This window comes from Arachis stenosperma, chromosome 9 (genome assembly GCF_014773155.1).
Source record: "Arachis stenosperma cultivar V10309 chromosome 9, arast.V10309.gnm1.PFL2, whole genome shotgun sequence".
NCBI classification, from domain to species: Eukaryota; Viridiplantae; Streptophyta; class Magnoliopsida; order Fabales; family Fabaceae; genus Arachis; species Arachis stenosperma.
This window is the reverse complement of record NC_080385.1, coordinates 56,589,963-56,616,018: the sequence shown is the minus strand read 5'-3', so window position 1 is coordinate 56,616,018 and position 26,056 is coordinate 56,589,963. Positions and strand designations below refer to the sequence as shown.

The 26,056-nt window shown below is 32.8% G+C and overlaps 1 protein-coding gene and 1 pseudogene across 1 annotated transcript; one reads left to right on the top strand and one right to left on the bottom strand.

The window, feature by feature from the left end:
- The first annotated feature begins 6,484 nt into the window (after positions 1–6,484).
- LOC130948084 (actin-related protein 6-like) lies at positions 6,485–10,195 on the top strand (annotated as a pseudogene).
- Positions 10,196–13,013: 2,818 nt separating this feature from the next.
- LOC130949539 (GRF1-interacting factor 1-like) lies at positions 13,014–18,595 on the bottom strand. The gene is made up of 4 exons (XM_057878225.1): positions 18,488–18,595; positions 17,006–17,082; positions 14,421–14,511; positions 13,014–13,528 (listed from the first exon to the last, which is right to left on the bottom strand). The coding sequence occupies exons 1-4, from the start codon at positions 18,593–18,595 to the stop codon at positions 13,190–13,192; spliced, it is 615 nt and encodes a 204-aa protein (XP_057734208.1). The 3' UTR covers positions 13,014–13,189.
- Positions 18,596–26,056: the final 7,461 nt, after the last annotated feature.

Sequence of the window (26,056 nt, the reverse complement as noted above, 5' to 3'; positions counted from 1 at the left end):
AGATTCTATTCTTGTTGTCAAATTACTATGCTTTTCTTTTGTACCTTCCAAGTGTTTGATGAAATGCTTGGTTGGATTTTAGTGTAGGTTTTGTTCCTCTTGGCATAGGTTGAGTAGTTAGTGACTCTTGAGTTATCTAATTCCTTTGTTGATTGATGATTAGAGATTGCTAATTGATTTGAATGCCTCTAAAGCTAGTCTTTCCTTTAGGAGTTGATTAGGACTTGAGGAATCAAATTGATTCATCCACTTGACTTTCCTTCATAGAGGTTAACTAAGTGGGAGTAATGGACAATTTGTTATCACAATTGAGGAGGATAACTAGGATAGGACTTCTAATTCTCATATCTTGCCAAGAGCTTTGTTAGTTGTTAGTTTATTTTCTTTACCATTTATATTTCTTGTCTAAAATCTTAAAAACCCCAAATATAACTCACAACCAATAACAAGACACTTCATTACAATTCTTAGGGAGAATGACCCGAGGTTCAATACTTCGGTTTATAAATTTTAGGAGTTTGTGCTAGTGACAAATAACTTTTTTTATGAAAGGATTATTGATTGGTTTAGAAACTATACTTACAACGAGATTTCATTAGTGAAATTCTAAACCGTCAAAAATCCGTTCAGCACCGGCGTAGCAGATTTCTCTGTTGCATGAGTAGTTGAGGTTATTTCCTTTTCTGCTGCTGGAAGTGCGCAGGGCTTATATCCCTGGCATAGTAGACTCCCTACTGCATGAGTGTGCAGGACACTATATCTCTGACGTAGTAGATTCATTGCTGCATGAGTATGCAAGGCACTATATCTCTGGCGTGGCAGAAAAGGCTACATCCGGGAGGATGTGTCGGGTTGGCATTTACGGACCGACAAGTGATATCACGAGCCCATAGGATAGACATTCATCATATGCATCTCTTATGTACTTGTTTGCTTTGATTACCTGAGTTTGCCTAATTGTATAATATGCCTACTTGCTTCTTGAATTACATGCCATATATGATTAATACCTGTGTATTACTTGCATGCATTAATTGTGATTGTCTGGCGATGAGGAGGTTAGGTAGGAGGTGGCGATGGGATCGCATGGAGGTTAGGTTGGCGAAGGCTGTGGGATACAGCGGTGTGATTAGTATTAGTTAGAATCCCCCTAAGTTTAGATAACCTTGTTTATGGTTTATGGTTTAAGTTCTTTATTTATTTATGGTTATTATAAGCTTGAATATCCGTATGCGATGTGAAGTTCTAGGATTGCGTTCGGGGTCCCGGGGCCTTACATCTTACATATTGGGCACTGTTACCATACTGAGAACCTCCAGTTCTTATTCCAATACTTTGTTGTAGTTTTTCAAATGTAGGTCGTAATTCACCTCGGTGAAATTGCAAACATGGTGACAAAGCGGAGTATAGTTCTTTCCTTGTATATTTCTGCTTTACTTTTGTTGTAGTATTCTCTCACCTTTTGTATATTTAACTTTATGGCCTTAGAGGCTTACTTGAGAGATAAGTTGTATAAGCTGTTTTAACTCCAAAATTTTGTATTTCTCTGTTTGTAACTAGTCGGCTTAAACTCCGCAAGCTGCGGCTAGTTTCCTACGATTATTATACTCTTATATCTATATATGTTCAATTCTCTTGTATCTATACCTTGTGCCTTGTGCGTTAGCTTCGTGTAAACGTTTCACGCTTTTATAATTTTATTTTTGAGCTTAATCCTTCATCGGGCTTCTAGCATATATTATTTCCTTCTATGTAAATATGTATAATCCTTAGAATTGTCGTAACCTTTGATTAACCTTTGCCTTACGAGTAGAGGTAAGGCTTAGGGTAATTAGGGTGTTACACAGGCGACATGATGGTGGCGACGAGCTGGAGCACCAAGGGCGGTGGCTATAGCGGCGGTCTCCCTCTCCAACCGGCGCTCCCTCTCTCTTTCTTGGATCTCCTCTCTTCTTGGTCAGCAGTGGCTGCGAGTCACCACGGACGGTGATGCGGCACAACGGCAAGGAGTTGGCGCGGTGGCAGGGCGCGGCTGGCCGGCAAGCTCCTCCTTCCCTTCTTCCCTTCTTCTCTGCGATTCCCTCTCTTTTCTCCCCTTTCTATTTCTTTTTCTTTCTTTCTTGCTTTCTTTCTTTCTTTTAGCCGTTGGGTAAGGGGTAAAGGTGGCTAGGGTTTGGGTTGGCGAGTGTGTGTGAGAGAGTGTTGTGTTGTGGTAGGGTTAGGGTTTCGATTTGAGAATTTTAGGTTTAATTAGAGTAGGGTAATTTTAATAAAATTGGGCTATAGAGTATAAATTTTGAAATCTAATTAAATCTCTAAAAATTACTTTAAAATATTATTTATTGTATCAAAATACTAATTTGACTCTCAATCAAATACTCTAATTGAAAATATAAGATAATATAATTAATTTTATTGAGTTAATAGTCAAAATCGTCCCTAAAAGATATCCTGATCTCCATTTCGGTCCTCGAAAGACAAATTAATCAAAATCGTCCTTGAAAGATACACGACTTGGTCACGTTAGTCCTTCTGTCAGTTGGATAATGACGTGTCACGTTAAGTGCCACGTGGCATGATGACGTGGTGGGTTAATGCCACGTGTCACAAGATTATTGGTTCACGTGTCAAATCAGTGACACCTGGTACGCCACATGTCACTTGACATGTAAAAAAGTTTTTTATAATGAAAATAGTCCTTAAAAGTTCAGACGTAAGTCATTTTCATCCCTAAATGACTTACGTCTAAACTTTCAAGGACTATTTTGATTATAAATAACTTTTTTACATGTCAAGTGACACGTCAACCCATCATCTTGTGACACGTGGCATTAACCCACCACGTCATCATCCAACTGACGGAAGGACTAACGTGACCAAGTCGTGTATCTTTCGGGGACGATTTCGATTAATTTTGTCTTTCGAGGACCAAAATGGAGGTCGGGATATCTTTCAGGGACAATTTTTACTATTAACTCTAATTTTATTTATTCCCAAAACATAAGTTTTAAATTGTAAATTAAATATTAGTTATTTAGCCAAGATCGTATAAAATTCTTATTATTTCATAACTAGCAAATTTATAATTTAAATATAGAAAATAATTCAATAAATTGTGAAATTAGATATAATTAATAGCTGAACCTCGTTATTTTTGAATTTCTAAAACTTTAAATTATAAATAGAAAAATAATCCATAACTATAAAGTTTGGATAAAAATTTTTGTAATTTATTTCAAATCCAATTAATCAAAACTGTCTTTAATTATTTTCAATAAAATAATTTCTGAAATTAAAACTGTAAATAAATATATGATTTAAAATTAGTTCAAAATAGGATTTTTCAAAAGTTTTGGGTCTTACAAAAGCCGACACGCAATGTACAATGTTTAATTCGACCGTAAATCTGACGGTACTCATCACATTTCTTGTAGTGCTTTTTAATTAATGAATAGAAGCTAAATATACCTAAAACTTGGGCCTAAAAGTCCAAATGGCTAAAGGAACGAGGAGCGATAATATGGGAATGAAAAATTTTAATGTGCTAATAGCAAAAGAAAGCACACCATAAGGTCTTTTGGTGTTAAAGTGGGATGACGATGCGTAGATAAAGCCATAAGGCATAGGGGTCACATGTGATGCGTTGATGTGATGTACCTGTAATTTTCTCATTCTCCGTTGATCGTTTACGGAGCTTAATTAAGCAAAATGAAGATGGTGTGCAAATTCTTAGACTGCTAACATTGAGATATGAAGCTAAACAAGAAATATTGGGTCGAATTCTTTATTTCCTAAACTTTGTAATAGGGTTATGGGAGGAAAAGTAAAAAAGAAAAGGTGGGTAATCCATTTTTATTATTGTTGTTGTTGTGCCAAAATTATTTGGATAAAGTATACACATTTTCAATCCAGACTAGTTGAAAAAAATAAGAGTCTAACCCCAACAAAAAAATCCAATTCAATTGTTAGCATAATTAAGAACAAATTAATCTATGTTAATTATGCCACTCTATGACGTAAACACACTCCATCAATTCGGACGGGTTCCTGCCACTGCTGATTTGATTGAGTTCTTGTTTCTGCATCTCAGCAACAACACGCGTCCCTCTCTCGACACAACCAACTCATTTCAGCATCTATTGAAAAAAAAAAGAAGCTTCAGCACAGTAGCACTCCCTTTTAAATAATTGTGTGATGCAATGTTCTGAAAATTGGACCGGATTAATCGGTCGGACCGATTCAACCATAAATCAACAACATTAGCAATCCGATCAAGCATATAAAACCGTCATTTAGAAAACCAATAAAAAATTATTGAACCGGACAAGAATTGGCCGGTTAGACCGAACCAGAACCCGCTCGGTTTACGCAAATCGTTTCTTTCTCCCTTTCCCCCTTTCTTTCTTTCATTAAGAAAGAAATCAAATAACACAACCCCAGCCAAAAAACCTTAGCACTGTAAGCTTACACCACCGCCGCAAGGAGTGGCATACTGCCGCGTCCGTCGCACTCAAAGTTCGCCATCCGTCCGTCTATCTAGCTTCCCTCGTGATCCAAGTCTTCAACCCCTGCTAGTTGTCACCGATCGCGGCTGCTTCCTCGAGCTCGGCGTTTGTCGTCTTTGTCTGCTCAGCCGCGCTTCCATCGCCGTTTGTTTGCCGTTCACGTTCACGTCTTCGTTCAGCTGCCGTCTTCGTTCGCGTTTTTCGCCGTTCACGTTCGCTCGGCGTTCACTATTCACGTTCACTCGCCGTTCACCGTTCGAGTTCGCATTCGTGTTCGACTGGAAGCCACGTTGCTCTGCTTCAAACACTGCGACCAACCCGTGCGCTCCACTTAGCCGTCGAACTGGTCTCTTTTGTCGCCACCATGAGTTCCCTAAACCCGCCAACAGACAATACACTCACACAACACCAATACCCTGCTTCAAACTCTGCAACTTTTGATTTCTATTACATTAAGTAACTATTTGATTTGGAAGTGGTTTGGATTATTTCATAGACTGAATTGAAGTTACAATAGTTATGTTCTCTTCTCTATCAAATTGATATTAAGCTTTGAATTCTCTTATTTTGTTTTAATTTTACGGCACTGAACATGTTTGATGAAATGCTTGAACCATATTTCTGGTTGGTTTTATAATTTCTAGCTTCTAGAGACTTAGTAAGTTGATTGCATGTGAAATTAGAATAATTGGATCTTAGTAATTAGGAAATTTTAGCTGCACAAATAGCATCTTTGCAGAAAACATATTAGCATGATGATTCCACTTGCATTAGTGTTTTTCTGGTAAATTTTAACTGTTATGAATTTGTTAATTTGCTAATTGTTCTTGTGTTGTTGTTCTGTTGTTCTTCTGTTACTTTTATTTTTTTTTTGTTGTGATTTTCTGTTCTTGATTTAAGGTGTGATTGAAGGTTCTTTGGTATTCTTCACTTTCCTGTAAGCTTAGCTTTTAATTCTTTGAGCATACACGGATCAAATCATTGTTTTCAGCAATGGTGATTTTTAGAACTTTTTTTTTGGGTTGCTTTGTTTTAAATGTTCCTATTGTTGTTGTGTTTTTGCTGTGATTTAAATGTTCTTTTGATTCTTTTTTTTTTTCGAATGTCCAGTCAGTACTTGGTTGATTGGTTCTGCTCACTGGATGTATTTGATGATAAATTTTAAATTGATAACTCTATTACTGCTTTACTGTCTGTTTCTGTAGTTAAATTTTATTAAAGTGTCTTGAATTTGCACTGCTTATGTTATTGATTCACTGTTCCTTCATTGCTTTTTTTTTGTTGTTAATCTTTGTGATGAGATTTGTTAAAATTGGGTTGAAAACTACTAATCTTTCTTCATTTTTCACTGTTCTAACTTCTGTTCTTATTAAAAGATTTGCAATTGGTGATTTTTTGATTTATTATACGCTTCATGTTTTCATTGTTCTGTTCTTATGAAGAAAAAAATTGCAATTAGTGATTGTATGATTCATGTTTTGATTATTTTGTTATATAAACAAAATTCTGTTTTCATTGTTTGGTTGCACTGTCCCTGTTCTTGATCTCCGTCGACTTGCTACCCCTCCTCCGTGTTGGATTCTTTTTGTTTCAAGCTTTGTTGTGTTTTTGTTTCAGCCTCTGTTGTGTTGCGTGTTTGTTTCCGGCTCTGTTGTGTGTTTATTGTGCAACACTATCATTTTTTGTTTTACTTTTTGACCTAGCTAAATTAACACAATATTCTCTATCTTTAACTTGTGCATTGTAATTCAATCCAGCTATTTTTAACGGAATATAATTATGTTAATTGTTAACAAATTTGTAGCAAATTATTGTATATTTTGATGATTAATTACATTTAGTTGGTGATATTTTACGTAGGGTTTTAAATTTGAAAGATATTTATAATGTTTATTTATAATTTATTTATTATTTTATTATAAAACAATTTTTCTGATTGAACCACGATTAAATCGGTTGGACCAGTAAATCAATGAATGAATAACTAAAATGGTTACATCGCACCAAGAAGCTTGCTTCCATGGCTGCCACTACCTGACCTCGGTAGTACCTTCTGGAATCAGACATGATGCGATTGAGCTGGTCCGAATAGCGGAATAGGTCTCTCCACTGGCATCTCCTTAGCAAGAAGCTCTGCCGCAGAACTACTTATGAAGTATGAACTGAACATGTGAACCTTGAACGATGCCGTACCGAACCACAATCATGAGAAAAGGACACACAAGTTGGCACTGCACGTGAGTTCACCATAACCACCACCATGTCCTCCACCAACGTTGTTGTTCTAGACAACGGCAGCGGCCTCATCAAAGCCGGCTTCGGCGTTGAACACGACCCCGCCGTCATTCTCCCTAACTGCCTCTACCGCTCCCCCTCCTCCAAAAAATGGCTTCACCCACACCCTCTTCACACCACAACTACTTCCACCGATTCCACTGCCGCCGAGCTGGACTTCACCTCCGCCGCCGTCCGGCGCCCCTTGGACCGCGGATACCTAATAAACTCCGATCTGCAACGAGAAATCTGGTCGCACCTCTTCTCGTCAATCCTGCGCATAAACCCAACTCAGTCCTCCCTTCTCGTCACCGAACCCTTGTTCACTCTTCCCTCCATTCAGCGCTCACTGGACGAGCTCGTTTTCGAAGATTTCAATTTTAGGGCACTGTACGTGGCCGATTCCACCTCGCTGGTGCACCTGTATGAAGCAAGCCGCAGGCCCAACGGGCTTGTGTCTCGGGCCCAGTGCAGCCTCGTTGTTGATTGCGGGTTCTCTTTCACTCATGCTTCGCCTGTGTTTCAGAATTTCACGCTGAATTATGGTGTTAAGAGAATCGATTTGGGTGGGAAGGCGCTTACTAATTACCTGAAGGAGCTTGTTTCGTTTCGGTCTGTTAATGTGATGGAGGAGAACTTCCTCATTGACGATGTCAAAGAGAAGCTCTGTTTTGTCTCCCTTGATGCTTGATGTGCCGCGCGATCTCCGCCTTGCCAGGTACCCGAAATGCTTTTTTTCTTTAGCATTTAGCATGCATTAGTGCAAAGGGGTGTGTGTTTGGAATCAACTTGTTGAATCTTCATGACATTGTATTAATATTTTTCTAAATGAACTGCTGGTAGAGGTAGCCACAATTTCATGTGCTTGACTAGTCAATTGCTGGTAATGGGGTCTGGATACTAATAGTATGGTGAAAAAAATTTAGATATTTGAATTCAATACGTGGTTTGTAATGAGTATGAAAATAGATTGAATCACTGTGTTGCGTTGAATCTATCAAGAATTGAAATCCTTGAATACTTGATTTGCAAATCATACCTAGATGAGTCTGGTTTGATATTGGGTTGTTTGAAGGAATTGAATCCGTGTGGTGTTTCTCTATGATATTATTTAGTTTCAAGTAAAAAGGTAAATCAGTTTTAGGATGGATTCAATTTAGTTACCACTTACCAAATAGGTGGTAAGGTTTAGTATTCATAACAATCCTTTTGCCTAGATGCTTTTATGTGGTGCATTTTTCTTTTTTCTGTCTTCACTTTTTTTTTTCCAAATAGGGAAAGTGGAAAAGAAAATCTCTTCAAGGGCACATATGTGCTTCCCGATGGTATCACGTACACCAAGGTAGCGTTTGTTTTGCAGTACTGGGACAGAGACCAAGAGATTGAGACACAGTATCATGTTTGTTGGCTCAGAGACTGGTACTAAAATTTCTGTCTCTGTCTCCAAAATTTCAGTATTTCAGTGCCTCCAAAATATAGGGACACAGGGGACTGATATTTTTAGAAACAGAGACTGAAACTTTAATAACATTTTATACCTAAAATACTCTCATTTTAATTAATTAATTCCAATTTTATCCTTTGTGCAAATTAAATTAGAGTTTTATTCTTGTTTCAATTTTTGTCTCCCATTTGGCACCAAACAGAATACTAAAACTTATTTCAATCTCTGTCTTAGTCTCTGTCTCTCAGTCTCAGTCTTTCAGTATCTGTCTCTCCACCAAACGCTACCCAAGGGTTTTGTTAAGCATCCAGAGCGAATACACAACTATCTTGCCTTGAAGGATGGCACTTGTGGCTTTCCTCCTCTTCCAGAGGAAAACCTATTGGAAATTGCTGAGATGCCTCAAGACCGAAACAGAATTGATCTATCGAAAAATGTATTTTTTGGCGCATTTCTTTTAGCACGAGACGTTTATGGCAGTTGTTTGATTTTCCTGCTTTCATTTTATTATTTGTAGGAATTTGACTTGACAAATGAACGGTTTCTTGTCCCTGAGATGATCTTCCAACCTGCCAATTTGGGTTTGTATTCATACACAACACTCCTTGTTTGAGTATTGAATTTATCAAGTTAATCTAAATGAGGATAGTCCGGTTCCTAGAAATATAGTTTAGATACCAATGACAAAAACAAAGACTGATATTAGTCTACTTGGGTCTTTGCTTCTTATTATCATCCTGTGTTCTCTGAAAATACTAATAAAAACAGTTTTGCAGGTAATGAATGAAGCTGGGCTAGCAGAATGTATTGTTCGAGCTGTCAATTCGTGCCATCCACATCTCCACCCTGTACTCTATGAAAGGTTTTTAATTCAAACCATTTACTCTGATGGTTCTGTTTATGGTTGGTTATTTACATCTTGATTCTCTGTTTCATCTTGCAATCTATCTGCGATTTTCCTTTTGGCAGCATAATTTTAACTGGCGGAAGCACACTGTTTCCTCAGTTTTCTGAGAGATTGTAAGTTCTTTGTCTTATCCACTATACCTTGTTCCATGATAACATAATTTTTGTGCACTTTGCTTCCCCGTGTTTAAATTATCGACAATCGACGATGTAGAGAGAAGGAGCTCCGACCACTAGTTCCCGATGACTATCATGTGAAGATAACTACTCAAGACTACTCAAGAAGAGTAAAACCCGTTCCCTAAATAGTTTTGTTTCATTGATGTTGGGAGAAGTGAAGTTTCCATAAACTAACTCGTTTTTGTGTTGTAGTCCCATACTAGGTGTTTGGCGTGGAGGATCTCTGTTGGCGTCAAGTCCAGATTTTGAAGCAGTGTGTGTAACTAAGTCTGAGTATGAGGAGCTTGGTTCTGTTAGATGTCGCAAGAGATTCTTTCTTTAACTTCTGCATGCCATAAACTCTATTGCTCCAATCTTGTACTAACCCATATTTTCACTATTTATTAGAGTTCAATCTACTAGACGGATTGTGAGGTGTATGTATCTTTTATTGCAAAACTTGCACTTAACATGCAGCATGCTTAGGTAGTTAGGTATGTACAGCTTTTGTGCATTACAAATCGTTCCACATTGTTGCTTTTTCTTTTGGTCTTATACATTAAGACAACACACCCCCACTCACACACTACTACTACTATTAATATGAGTTTTATATTCCTCATTGAGGATTCGAACTTGGATGCAGCTCCCAATGAGGTAGGTGATACTGCCATTAATCCAAGGCCTCGGATGCGTCAAATCCACATTAGACTAGACATTTTTGTCATCGAATTGGGAGTCAATGGAATATTTGTACAAAAAAAATAGATTAATTTGCCAAAAAAAATAGATTAAAAATACTAGGGAGTACTTGGATGCAGCTCCCAATGAGGTAGGTGATACTGCCATTAATCCAAGGCCTCGGATGCGTCAAATCCACATTAGAATAGACATTTTTGTCATCGAGTTGGGAGTCAATGGAATATTTGTACAAAAAATAGATTAATTTGCCAAAAAAAATAGATTAAAAATACTTGTACAATGTGTATAATGGGTTATATGAGTTACAAAATGAACATCACTCATAATATCTAGAATAACAATCCGGGTACTAGAGATAATAAACATCGCATGTCATAAAACCATTTATCCCAAAAACTTAAGCTAATTTTGGGGTTCACCAAAGATCGAATTCTTGACTTTTCAAATCTAGAGCTCTAATATCATGTCATGATACCACTCATCCCAAAAGTTTACGCTAATGGAAAAAGGTACCATTAATGGTTATATCTCTAATAGTGAATCGAACATCTCTAAATTTTCATTGTACATATTGTACAAATATTCCATTGGCTCCTTATACTTCCTCTAAAAATAATTCTAAAAGACTAAACTTTTTTAAATTAATCTTTTTCTGTTTAATCTAAGTACTACTTTTTTAAAAAAAATTTGCTGAATACTTATTGTTTTTTTTTTTTAAGAATTTGACTAAATACTATTTATCCCAAATACTATTGGAGTGTTAATTTTTTATTTTCCTTTGGCAAAGAATTGTCAATTTTTCTTCTAATTGAAATTTACCCATTATATGTTGGGTCAAAAAAAGCACAAACACAATCTGCCCTAAGATTAATAGATTACATTTAGCCAAGGTTCTGAAAATCTTCATCAAATCGTTTTAATTACTGGTTTAATAATTTATTAGTTCAATCGGTTTAATTGTGGTTCAACCGAAAAAATCGTCTTATTCCAACCATTAATTAACACCAGCAAAGTTTATAACAACAAAGTGCATTTATAATTTATCAATGTTTTGAAAACCGAACCAGACCACCAAACTAGTCGGGACTAGTCGGTCAAACCTAACTGTGAACCGGCCGTTTTTTAAAATTTTACCAAAATGCCGCCGTTTGGATTTTCCATTTAACCCAGCAACCCTAACTCAAGTAACCCACTAACCCTTGCTCCAAGACACAACGGCGCAACACTCTCTCTCCCTCCCTCACCCTCGAGCTAGTCCTTCCTCTCACCGTCGGTGAGCTGTCTCTGTCACTTCCGTCCGGCTGCTAGATTGCTCCTACCGCCATCGCAAATTGGAGCCTCGAAGATTTCAGTTGCGATCATGCAGCGTCGCCAGACTCACCTCCTGTCTCCGTTGCGCACCTCTGTTCTACCGTCGCCAGCATCAGCTCGGTTGCATCGGTTAGTTTTGTTCACCGATTCCTCCTCTGTTTTATACTTTTATGCTTCTAGCTTTAGTTTTTTTTTTAATTGTTGAATAATTAATTAATTACTGTTAAAAAATCTATAAACTTGTTATGGGTTGAATAATTGTTAATTAATTTATGAATTTTGTTATTGTTATTGGTTGAATAATTGTTGAATTTTGCTGCTGTTATTGGTTGAATTTTGTTGTGACAGTCGCCGGGATCGCCTCCTACCTCCGTCGCGAACTCTATTCCACCATCGCCGACGCCATCTCTATTCCACTGGCCAGCGCTACTCCCCCTGAATCTGCTATGCTCTATTCTGTTCTGTTCTATACTTCTAGCTTCTACGTATTTTTATTTTTTTTTATAACAATAATTGTTGAATAAGTATTGTTAGATAATCTGTGAGGGTTGAATAATTATTATTAATCTATGAATAATTGCTATTGTTACTGCCTGATTACTTAAGCCACTTGGGCAAATCTATTAGTTTATGCTATTACCACATATTCACACTGTATTCCCTCCTAGATCAGAAGCTCACCAATTTTTTTGCCTTCGGTGATGAATTGCTTCTTTAGTTTTATGTTATCTTCTACATGCCCGAGGCCTAGCTAGTCAAATGTTTGTGCAATATGACATTGTTTTCAATACCAATAACATTTAAATAACTCTATGTAGGTAGATATGTTAAGTAATAATGTGTATTATACTATTTGTTGCTAACCATTTCATTATCAATTTATTATTCAGATCAGACTCTTATGTATAAAGATAGAGATATAAATCATAAATGCACTTTATTGTTATAAACATTGCTGTTGTTAATTAATTGTTGGAATAAAACGATTTTTTCGATTGAATCATGGTCGAACCGATTGAATTAATAAACTATTAAATCAGTAGTTAGAATGATTTGATGACCGGTTTGATTTTCAGAATCTTAGTGTGATGTAAAAATTAAATAAATAAATAAATCAGTCAAAAAATAATAAAAAAATAAAAAATAAAAATAAAATTTTTCAAATTCACATGCATTTTTTTAAAAATTCATTTTGAGACCCGATTATACTAGTACTTGCTTGATTTAAATGGTTAGAAAGAGATATATGTTAATCAAAATTTTAAATAATTACTAATTAAGCTTTATATAGCATACCTAGAAAGTACTCCTTTTAGTTATGCATAGAATCTGATTTTGCTTCTTAATTGATGATGTAACTTTTTATTTTTTGTTATTCCTAACTCAATCTCTATAAAAAAATTTATAAAAAATAAAATAATAAAATGAAGGATATATGTGCAAAATGATAAAAGAAAATGTACGTATTTCTACCAAAATAATTACCAACAAAAATTATAATAAAAATCTACCAGAGAACTTTCCTATTTAAAACTGAACACTAAACACACAATAAATTACAAGATATTTAAACAGGCACTTAATTTACACAAGAAGAAAAACATGCACATTGCTACTATTATTAGTACTACTCTAAAAATAAACATTCAAGGCAAGAATTGTTGTTTATAAAGCAAAACAATTCATTCAATTCATTGGCTAATTCTCCCCAACCCAAAATGTGCTAACACACCATATATATAATTACCCAACCAATAATAATTTGTCACACATTACATTAGTTTATGCAGATACCGAATTCTAATTACTTGAACAACAAGCTTCGTTCACGACTTATTAATAATGAAATTACCACATTAATAAGCTAATTACTGATTTATAGCGTTAATTAGTTCCCATCATCACCAGAATTCCCCTCAGCTGAAGAACTCCCAATACCAACAAGGAGTCCCCTACCGCCGCCGCCCACCAAGCCTTCGCCAGTCGAACCACGTCCAAAATCCGGGAGCCCTTCGGAAGCCATGGAAGCTTCGGGGCTTTGCAACATGTGAAGAGCTGGACTTGCAGTTGAGGAAGAGGTCACACCAAGTTGTTGTTGGTGTTGAAGCAGTGAGAAAGGTTGTTGTGCATACAAGAGTGAGGATCTTGCAGCCATTAATTGTTGTTGTTGTTGTTGTTGAGCTTGCATGTAGTGTGATCCCTGCTGCATAATCCCACTAGAGGGGTACTGCAACAGTTTGATCCAACATGGTTAATTAGCATGTGTTTTGTTTTTGTAGAATTGATTCTAATTATAGAATGGTTTAATTATTTTGTTAGTCTTTGTAGTCCTACCAAATTTAAAATTAAGCTTTTATATTTTTTTTTTAATTGAATCTCTACACTGTTTTTAATTTTATAATTAAATTTGTATTAAAAATATTAAAATTAACAAAATATTTCTTATAAAAAATATATAGTTAACGATCTACTGAAATTTTTAATTATAAATTTTTTTAATTTATTTTATATTATCAATGATTTAATTATAAAATTCAATTAAAAAAGATAAATATAAAAACTTAATAATAAATTTAATAAAATTATAAAAAACAACAAATAATTAAACCTAATTGAACATATACAACAAGATAATAAGTAAAAAATTAGCATAATTATTTATTACAGTCAGGGGCATATTAGAAGAGGGAGAAAAGTATTGGCCTTGGACCCCTAAAATTTTGAAGGATATTTTTTATGATGCCTAAATTTCTCCTTATATACGAGATAGGTATTTAAAAACTTCAAAAATCTAATATAATCTAATGGTTTTAATTGTAATTAGTTTTAACTATTTGATGGGTTTAAATTTCAATAGTATTTTTTACTAAAATATATTTATGTGATTTTTTTCTGATATATTGATAAATTTTTTTCTGAAAAAAATAACTCTATAACCACATTTCAATCTGCACATTTAACAAGTTTAAGCGGATCGATTAATAACCTATTCTTAAAAATTAGAAGATAAAGGGTAAAATGAAATTAATAACCCTTCCAAAAAGTGCAATTAAAGTTACTAAATTGATCAACAACCAGGAAAACTAAAAAAAAATTAATAAAGAAAAAGGGGGATGTACCTGATGAGCCGGCATGGCAGGAGGTTGTTGGGGTTGAGAATCAGCAATTGCAGCTAGGTACATAAGATTTCTCTGAAGCCTAGATTGATTCCTGAAAATTGAAAAAAAAATGTCAATATGATGATAAACTTTTTATTGTATAGTACCACAGGAATGAGGAACAGAAAAGGAACCAGCATCTGACATTACTACACAACTAGGAGACCTCAATATGTATGTGTTAGGGAAACATCATTATTGCATGCAAATATGCAATAATGCTTCATGCTTTCTATCTCTGGCCAAACAAGCTTTCTTTTTTTTTTGGTTGCAAGATCTAAAATTTTGATATTTCTTAGAAGATATCCTCTCCATTTCTATCTTCTTTTTTCCCATACATTTTAAAGAATTGCTCTTTTTATTTCATTCTTCGTTAAGATATAGAACTTAGTTAATTCTAAATGGTGTGTTCTACTCAATAGTGATGAAAAAAATGAGTCAGCTAATTTGATATATATATATATATATATATATATATATATAAAACAAAATTCATTATGCATTGCCAAAAAGAAGGTTGTCATTGTGTTTAACAAGTAAATTATAGTAGCTATATATTTAAAAAAAAGAAACAAATTTTCCACCAAGTCATCATGCTTTTCAACTTTTTTTCTTAGGGAAAAAATAATAATTAAAAAATTGCGGTGTTTTAGGTAGGAAATGAATTTTCTCAATGTTTTTCAATAATTGAGGGAGTTAACTAGTTAAATATTGCAGGACAATTTATGCTTGAACTTAGTAATTCGAAAGCATGTAAATCATTTTAGGATATTGTGTTTTCGTAAATGACTATAAATCGTCTTAAAATAGAGAGAGTAATATGTAAAAGTTGGAAACATCAAACTCTGAGGTGTTTTATGCCTTGCTCTAATCCTCAACAACTTAGAACGATTTATGCCTTATCAAGGCCTTGAGATAATTTATGTGTATGTTACAAATCTGAAGACTTTAAGGACAATTTATGAAGATAGATAATAAGTCTATAAATAAACGAGTATAATGTATACTAAAATAAATGTGAAGTGGAAATTGTAAGAGATATAATTTAAATTAAAAACTAATTTAAAATGATAGATACTAACTTCTTTTGTTATTTTAAATTATGCTATATTTTATTATTTTTGTACTCACTAGGTACATTTTAAAAGTTTGCTAATTTATTATTTTATTTATTATTATCTCTTATCCACATTTTACTTTAAATAGTCTCATGTTGTTGAGTAAGGTATAACTTGTCTCAACGTTCTATGTTTTTAACTTTTACACATTACTCTTTTTATTTTGAAATGATTTATAGTCATTTACAAAAACACAATAGTTAGGACAATTTATATATTTTAAATTACCAAATTTAAGTATAAATTGTCTCAACATGCAATATTTTACTAATTAATCTAAACCATAAAGTCAGGGACGATTTATATAATAATTAAAAAAGATATTTATGAAGTAAAAACTGATTTAGGAAATTCTGATAATTTAAAATTTTTTTATTTTATATAAATAAAAAAACTTTTTAGAGGTTTATTCTAATATTATATATTATTTACAAATTTTTATATTTTTGAGTTACAGTATTTTATAATCTGACAAATTAAAAATAATTTGAATTAGAATTAAGAATTTGTCATTGATTAATAAATTATATATTTTTAATATAAATTTAAATTTTTAACAGTTATTTCAGCAGATAAATGACTTAAATACTGTACAAGTAAAAGTTGGTTTAAAAGCTTATTACCATACAGTAAACAAACTTATTGGCCTGCAGGTGAAACAGTGGATCTAGATGCTAAAACAGAAATCGAAAATTTATTATCAAGATTGATGCACAAATATTTGTAGGTTTCTATTATCTATGCTTTCATCAGGACAATAATAAATCAACCACAGTGTTATTATTTCTCACTCATCATGTCATACAATAAAGTTCATATGATGACAAAATACTGAAATAGGTGGTACAATAACTTTAAATTACTTTTTACTCCACCGCTGAGTAAATGCTTCAAGATTACTTACGTGTCTGGTTGGCAATAAGGACATTCACCATTATATTGTGTCTGAATATTTTCATGTGCTACTGGCATATTATATACCGGTAAAAAAAATCCTATATTTTAACTTTTTAATAAAGATAAGTACATCTTTATATGGAATTATTACAGAAGAGTAGAGAACAATGATATTATTTAAATTTGTGTTTATATATATTATTCACAAGGAACATGAGAAACTTATTTAAAAATATGTCTACTATATGTTTAATAAATACCTAACAATAAGATTAGAATTTAACTTGAGTGTATTGATAATATAAATTAATTAACTAAATGTATTCATTTTGAGATAGCTTTTTTAATAATACGTGAAAAGAATTATTTATGTGTTGTTAACAGGACAATATTGTCATATTCAAATATTTAATTACGCTTATCCGTAAAACTCGAATAGTTGACAGAAAAATAAATTTGTAAAGTTTTTTATTATGCTAAAAAAAATACTTTTCTATAAGACGTGAGAAACCCAATGAAAGTAATTCTTACTCGGCGCATTCGCTCAGCTTCCCAGAATTCTGGCTTTCAACAATCTTCAGAATCAAGGACTTGTTCTCATCTAGATACTGCATTAATTAAGAGGGGGGTGGGGGGGAATGGTTATGGAGAAGAAGTCAATAATGATAACGATTTCATAATAATAGAGCAGGGAAAATAATAACATATAAAAATTCTTTTTAAGAGACGGGTTGTATGCACACTCATATACTATATTTTTTTAATATATAAAAGTGAATATAATAAATATAAAAATTAAAAATATGGGTACTTTTTCCACCAAAAAAGAAGAAAAAGGTTAGACATACATTAAAGTATATTACAAGGCGGTGTGTAAATATCATTTTTCTGATGTCTTAACTTCAAATAAGATTTAATGAAATTGTGGCATGCAATACGATGACATCTTAGGTGAGGTATAGTATTGAAACCTAAGTTCAACTTAATCTATTAATGACGGTTTTGTTTTTTTAAACAAATTTTTAATTACCAACTAATTTATGTATTCTTTAATGGGTAATGCAGGTACTAAAGTCAGTCATCAGTATAAAATATATCTGAAAATATAAATATACATTAAAAATAAATTAAATCATACATATATTTATACACAAATATATTAGTAGTTGATTTTAGTAACTGATTTTAGTGTAAAAATAATATATTCAAATAAAATCATAACTGTACAATGATATAACAAAAGTAATGTCAAAACCGGCAGATGAAAATATGTCAAAGCACATGATTAATTACACAAAAAAGCACCAACAATTAAAAAAAATGTTATTTGTACCATTCTTGGTGTTAATAATATATAGAAAAAGGAAAAACATATACAAGGAATGTTACTTTAATACCAAAAAAAGAAAAAAAAATACCAAATGTTGATGACAACCATCATTACTAACATTTGTTAAACTTAACAGTATTAAGGTGCAAACTTCTTTACCATGACAAATGCGAAGCAATAAGAAAAATATAAAGTTACATGTTGTTAACGGGTATAACCTTTGTTTGATATATTATAGTTACATAAATTCACCAATTAAGTAATGTATTGTGTACTAATTTGTGCGTACCACATATTAATTCAAATAAAAATATTTTGCATATAACAATCGTATTGCATTCTTTAAAGCGGAGGTGAAAAAGTATTCAAGGATATCTGGCAATGCAATGCAATGCAGTAACCGGAAAGTGACGAGAAGGAATAATAAGTAGAAGCATAAAGAAGAGAAAACATTAAAGCACCACAAAAATGGTACTATATGCTAAAAAGGTAGCATGCATATATGATGGAAAAAAAAAAAAGGGAAGAAAAACTATTGTTGTTGGCATGAGACGATGATGATGCTGTGTGTTGTCCTTTGTCTACAATCCGTATTGTAGATATTTTATTCAAATTAAATAAAAAGTAAATAAATGAGGTAGTTGTTCCGGTGAAGGGTTGATTTGGTGCATAGGCATGTATACCTGTTGAATGTGATCGGTGGTGACGTTGTTGGGGTAGTAGGGAGGCATCATGGGCTGCATCTGCATCTGCATCTGCATCAGGTGCTGTTGCTGCGACTGCTGCTGCATACTTATCTCTCTCTCTCTCTCTCTCTCTCTCTCTCTCTATCTCTCTCTCTATATATATATATATATATATATATATATATTTGAAGCTGGCCTGGCCTTTTCTACACACACTCAGTTACTACTCTATGAAGAACCAGAGAAGAGACAGTGTAGTGCAAAGAGATAACAGAAACACTACTACTGCCTTCTTCTTCTCTCTATCTATCTATTCTTCTGTTCCCACTTTCCCCGACTTCTCTTCTCTTTTGTTATGATGCTATATGCTACAATATACCACCTTCCATAAAGATATTTACTATAAGAGAGAGAGTAAAAGGGGAAAGCTAAAGGAAGAGGAAAAGGGGCGCGGAGTGATAATTGTATTTTGGATTTGGCTATGGTGGTGAAAGTATAAAGTGGTCTTTAAAGGACACTTTATAATAATTCCAAATATGTGGCTGTTGTGCAGTCCGTATAAGTGAGTATGTAAATTTATATTCTCACCCAACATTTATAATAATTACAAAGAGGTCTGAAACATTAATAAAAACTTTTATATTTGGATGTAATTAGAGAGGGGTTAGGTGTATGAGTTTTTTGCAATTTGGATTTTTAATGGACACTCATATAGAAAACTACAGTTTCAGCTCTATATAAAATTATATTGGACACCTGTAAAAAAATTTTTTGTTACCGTTAATAGTTTATTTGTCACAAAGCAAAGCATAAACAAGAAAAAAAAAATTCACCAGCAAAGTGTCATCAATAATAATAATAAAATTAAATTAAATATAAAATAATATTTAATTAAATATTTTAGATTATATATTAATTAAGATGGTTATGTAATATAATTTAAAATACATAATATATAATAAGAAACAGTCTAATCTAGTGATAATTAAATTATTTTTTATCCCTTAAGTCTCTTTTTGAAATTCACATTTAAATATAACTAAAAAATAAAGAAAAAGATTTTTTTATCAATAATTTATTTTCGGTAAAAAATTATTAGAATACTTATTAACAAATAATTTATATCTATACGACGTTTAAATAAGTTTTTAATTCAAAAACAGAGATTTTGGGTAATAAAATAGAGTAAGACAAAATATGAAAAAATATTTTAATTATAATACATAATTAAACATATGTATAAAGTCTTTAATATAATATTATGTTAAAATTAAATTAAAAATATATAAAATTTAAATTATTTTAAAAAAAAAGTAAGAAAAAAATATAAATTAAGTTTGTATTATTTTATATAAACATATTTTTTATATACAGGTTTAATTTTTTTGATATTTATATATAATTTTAGTTTTAAATTATAAATATTAATGTATCATTAGGTGCTAACGTGTCAAGTGATCCAATTTTTTATTATTAGAGGTGTATAAAAATAAATAAAACAACATTAGTTAGGATAATAAGTTATTTATAATTTAATTAAAATATTTTTAAATTCAAATTCTAAAAATAAAAATATGTTTTATAAATTATATATAATAAATAATATTTTAATAATAAAATTATTCCTAAACTCTTTTTAATTTTTATATTTTTATTATATTTTTAGTATAATTAATAATATTCAACAAAAATTTAATTTAATATATATTTTTTATTTCTAAAATTTGTTGAGTCCGTCACTAAATGTAGCATAATGACCTCTCAACTTGTATATAATATTTTAAAAAGAAATGTATGTTTGTAAGTATTTGAATAAAGAAATTGTATTATATAATAAATATTTTTAACAAAATTGACTTCAATAATATTTTTTAATTTTAACAAAATATAAATATTGCTACGTGATATGATTCGAGCCTTTGGGGACTCTTGCGAATGACAACAAAAAAAGGTTTTCAGTTCAAGCATTTGTGTGGGCTAGAGACTGTGGTTATGTGACAAATTGACAATAGAAGTTTATAATGAATTGTCATATTAAAAATGAACCAACAAACTTCTTAAAATTTTATAAACTACCCTAGTCCTTAGAGGGCCACATTATACTTTCCCATAGTAGAACCAGCCATATTTTGAGGGAACGAACTTGGTTTTTTGGAAGTATCTTCTGTGTTTTGTGGGCCCACTACTTTCTCATCGTCATATCTTGAACTCTATGTCTTTGTTTCCTCCTTACACCAATATACAACGCTCACGTGATTCGGAGGCCACACACCAAATAGAGACTCAAATTATACATCTATAGAAATGAGACTCATGTTTACACCATGACTACACATTTCTTTTAGATGATACGATGATAAATTAATACATACCGATACGTTTAAAATATGGACAAATAATAATAAGACATGTAGAATTTATTTTTCACGTCAGCATTTAAATTTTTTTTTAAATATATAGTATATCACTATTTTTACTAAAATACTCTTTTAATTAAATAAAATAAAAAATATTTATTTATTTAATTTTATAAAAAGACTTAAACATCATTTTTTTATTTAATTAGACAAAAATATCTTTTGAATACCCCTATCTTAACAGCTTCTTCCCAAATCAAAAAAGAAAGTTGAAACAGGAAACTCTAGCTTCTCCACCACCACCGCAAGGACTGCCGCCGTCCGTCGCTCTCATGCACTACCATCGTCGTCTGGTCGTCTGTGCTTCTTCCTCCTTCAAGAATCGCAGCTTCTTCTTCCTCGAGCTCGGCGCGTCAGTTCCTGGTATTCATCTGCTCCATCGCGCTCCTGCCGCCGTCCGTCGGGCGTTCAGTCACCATCGTCTTCATTTGGTCATCGCAGATTTTTCCAACCCACCACCGTCTTCTGAGTTGTGTTCGTCGTCTGGCCTCTGTCTTCGTCACGATTCTGCCCCCTATTCTCAGACTGCTCAGAAGAAAAACCCATCTCCATTCCAGTTTCCTTCCTTCGAGTTCAGAGAGCAGAAGCTCAACCAAGAAAAAATCTTAGGCTTCGACGGTCAGTTCACTGCTAACTTCTTCTGCGTTTTTTTTTTATGCCATGTTCAATAATTATTTGATTACTGAATATTTGAATGTTTTGTGTTTTAATTTTTTATTGAATGATTATTTGATTACACAAGTCGCATATTGGTTGTCAAGAAATGCCCAAGCAAGTTAATAATGACATCTTTACAATGAAAGCATTAAATACATATAATTAAGTTAGCACGATATATGAGAGAAGACAAATTCCAAAAGAAACTATATGAAAATTGAAACTATATGACATCTATTGGAACTTGTAATTGACAGTAAAATGTTTATAGTTTCAGATGATTTCAACATGCTGCACAAACATTTGTGAAAATTCTCTTCTTTGGAGCCGTCTCATATCTGACATTTGTCGTTACCCCCTTTTTCATAGTGTTCGCTGTGATATGGGCAGTTTATCGTCATGCTTCGTTTGCTTGGATCGGTCAAGATATTCTTGTAAGATTAACTTACTGCTTTCACCCCCTTTTTTACCATACCAATGTCTTCAACTGTTTATTATTTGGCCTAAGCTACCTAACATATCTTAGTAAAACTATAAAATGTTCATGAACTAGAACAGAATATGTTACTTCTCATATGAGTTTAATATGATACTCATTGCATTTATTTTGAGAATGTTCTTGGTCATTGAGATAGGATATAGCCACTACTAGTTTTTGTGTCCATGTTACTTGTAGTTTCAGGTTTATGTTGATGTTGTCTATTTTCTCTTATCATGTTTTATTTTTCATGATATAGTTCTCTGTTAATGTTTGATTCAAATAGAAATTGATTTTCTGCTGTTAGGAGTTCTTATTAGTTTTGCACTTCATTCTTTAAGCCTAAAGCTTCGGATTAAACTTTCAAGATAGAAATGAGTGAATTGATCAAATATTTACCTCTTCAGCCGCCTTCCTGTCATGCAAGGTATCACACTGATAATTATAGTTTTTCAAATTGTACGGATACCGAATCTCAAGGTAACAATTCGTTGTCAAATTCTTCATTATCTATGATATTATTGTTGGCTGTTTTTTGGGATACTACTGAACTAGTAACATACCACTTTTCTTCTTTTCCTCCCTGTCTCTATATCAGGTTGGAACTGTTCTTCTCAGCTGCGCCTTCCTATATGACATCTTTTGGGTGTTCCTTTCTAAATGGTGGTTCCATGAGAGTGTCATGATAGTGGTGAGTGTTCTAAAGAAATGCTTTCCCTTTCTTTGCAAAGCTCGAGTTCGCTCTTGATTGCTATTGCTTTGTTAGATAACCAAATTGATTGCTATTGCTTTGTCAACTCGATCGACATAACAAACGGTTACAGCATAGCATGTGACAATCCGGGTTCGGTTTCTAAAACCTAACTTCTTGAATCATAAATGCAAAAAATTTTTTGTCATTGGGAAAAAAGAGAGGTGAACTCAAGATTTTATGGACAAGGGGAGAACCAGAGAGACCTTGCCCTCACATGCAAGAAGAGGATCAACAATCACTTAACCAGCATTGATCCCTCTCATCAGATTTGTATCTTAGGTCTATTAGTACATAGGAGATTGATAACAACTGATAGGAGATTTATGTTACATTTTGTAACTTCTCTTTGTAACAAAAATTACAACAAAATATATATTATTAGAGATGTCAACCAACTCTTTTAATGGTGTATGCATGGAAATGTGGAACTGTATTATGTAAGATTATTATATCTAGGTCGCATGCATGGACTTCTTCAATCAAAAGGAGGGAAGACATGGTAAAGGATGATGACACTAAGAGGCTTGCATGATAAGTATGCTTTGTTCAAATAGCAGGATACTGGAATTCATTGATTTGGGAGGTGAAATGAGGAGAGATGTTTGGCATACTTTTATAAGTGAAATTATAGCGTTACACAAGTTCTCACATGAATATGGACCTTTATTATGACCAATCTTTTGTTATAGAAAAAATAATTTTTCATCTTTGTTTTTAACAAAAAATAGATGAATTGAAATAACTAGATAAGTAGATGATTGAATATTTATTATTGGTATGCTTGATAAATTGTGCCAATTATGCGTTTCTTGAAATTGGTATACCTCTCCTAGATTCTGAATAGTGCGATTCATGTTTCTGATTTTGATAATTTGAGTAGTTTATGAAGCATAGATCACTGTTATTGCAAATGATTTGGGACTGCTTTTGAGGTAGTTGAGACCTGAATGGCAAGAACAAGTTACTAAACCAAACATAATAGCATCTCAGCTTGCCAGTTTGAACAGAATTCTTGAGTTTCAGTATTTCATAATTATCTATTCTTCATTAATTTTCGATGATGTCCTGGTTCATTTCAGGGTTGCAAAAGCTTTCCTTACTAAACTTGGAAGGGTGCCTTGTAACAGCTGCATGCTTGGATTCTCTTGCAGGTTTAATTGCTTGATATACTTTTATGCTTATTATATTGCTGATCTAGAAAATTGGTTGCTTTATTATATTTCCTAGAAACAATATAACTATACAACTACTAAACCTATAACCAGCCAACATATTTAAGGATAAGAAAAGAAAAAGATGATACTTTTATTTGCAAAATAAATAACTTGAGTGGTTTATACACACTGCTATACAAATGTTATCCTCAATTATCAATACAACCTAATATATATCTATTGCAAGCTCAAAATTGCTTCACCAAAATTAATAATGAATGAAAGAATGATTAGAGAGAACTCAATAAAGGCAACCTCAAGCAAAGATCATTCTAACATTATAATGCACCCTTGAATTCTTCCAATTTGCCCTCGAACTACAGGAAGATCAAAGAGTTCTAGCAGCAGTCCCACTGCTTCCCTCCTCTTTTCTGCATCTCTTGTTAGAGACTTCACCACTGTTGATAAAAACTCGGTTTCTGCCATCTTCTCCTGCACAGTACTATTACAAAAGATAACTAAGTAATTAACAACAACAAATACGGTCAATTTCACAAGAAATGTTGCCTTATTTTTAGAATTCTACCTTTGTCTCATCTTTGCCCGAAGCCATATTTCCTAACAATTGAATGATGTTAAGCTACTCTTTGCCATAATCATATTCATAGAAAACTGGATTTTTTGTAGGAAAAAAGAAAAGAAAAGAATAATCAGTTACACAAGTAGTAAATCGTAACTGGAAAACACATGATAAAGGAATTAACTTTATAAGAAACTAATGAAAAATTGAGAGCAAAAAAGGGAAAATCAATCACAAAAAAGGAATTAACTTTTTTTATTATTTTTGTTTTTATTATTTTCTTGTGGGCATATGAACCATCTAGTGACATACGACATTATATTTTGTTTACGTTTGTGTTAGTATTTGTTTGCCGAATTATTTAATGTCTCCATTTGACTATGTATAAATTTATACTCTTTTGGTGATTGAAATTTAGTTCTTTTATACTCTTTTACTCTTTTAGTTCAGTGGCATCGTGTTTCTTGAAAGCATGTTTCTCTTGCGGGGATGACCCTACTCTTTTATAATCATGAGAGTCCGTCTATTCTAAAGTTATCCTTGAGGCTTCAAGTTCTATCACTATGCTGTGCTGGATCTAAGGTTATCAATGATCCTAAAGGTTAGTTAAAGAAAGCTCTATAGCAGTTCTTTTAACCCTGCTATGCAATTTGAAGTTCCAATTGAGTTATTTACTTATCGAATTCTCTGCTAGCTTCATGTCAAAGAAAGCTCTGTAGCAGTTCTATGCAGTTATTGAGAGAAATAACTGCCAAGAAGTTTGATATTTTGGTTAACAAAGTTAAATTTCTTGCCACTTTCTCATATAACTCAAGCTGTTTCATGAGTTGTAAAGATTCTTTAAATGATTAAGGCTCAAATATTTATTTATCATCACATGACTTGTACTGGTTTAGGCTTATAAACAATGCTTGCCTATTTCCTTGCATAAGAAGGTGGTTGTGAATTTTCTGTCTGCATGCTGTTTAGTCCATTCATTTGGTGTTATTTTTTATTTCAGTTAAAAAATCTTTTGTTTTGTTACCAAAATGCTAAGTGTTATTGCCTTTTTCCTTGTAATAGGAGTTAAATGGGCATGATACCAGTGACCAAAGTTCTGATGGAAGTATAATTGGCGAGACATCAAATTTACTGTACGAAGAGGATGGCACCTTTTCTCCTAAGATTGACTTTGATGATGGAGATTTGATGATGGGGATTGAGCCTGCAATTAGGGAAAAATTGACAGGTACATTTGTTCTTACATTACCTTTACTCTTTTAGCATAGTTTCAGTTACATGTAACTTGCTTTTCTTTTAGAGGAAAAAATACCAGAATTATTGAACTGTACCCTCATGTTTCTTCCTTTTTTTCCATTTGACTTGAGCACCACTTGAGTAAGGTCGAATTGGATTTTAGTTTTCCTTGATTCTTTGTTTTTTTCTTTTAAAGAAAAGAAAAAGGAGATAGAGAAAGCAGATAAAATGAAAGAAAGTTATATGGTATATTCAATCAAGCTAGAAACAAAGCTTGTGTCCCTTCTTTT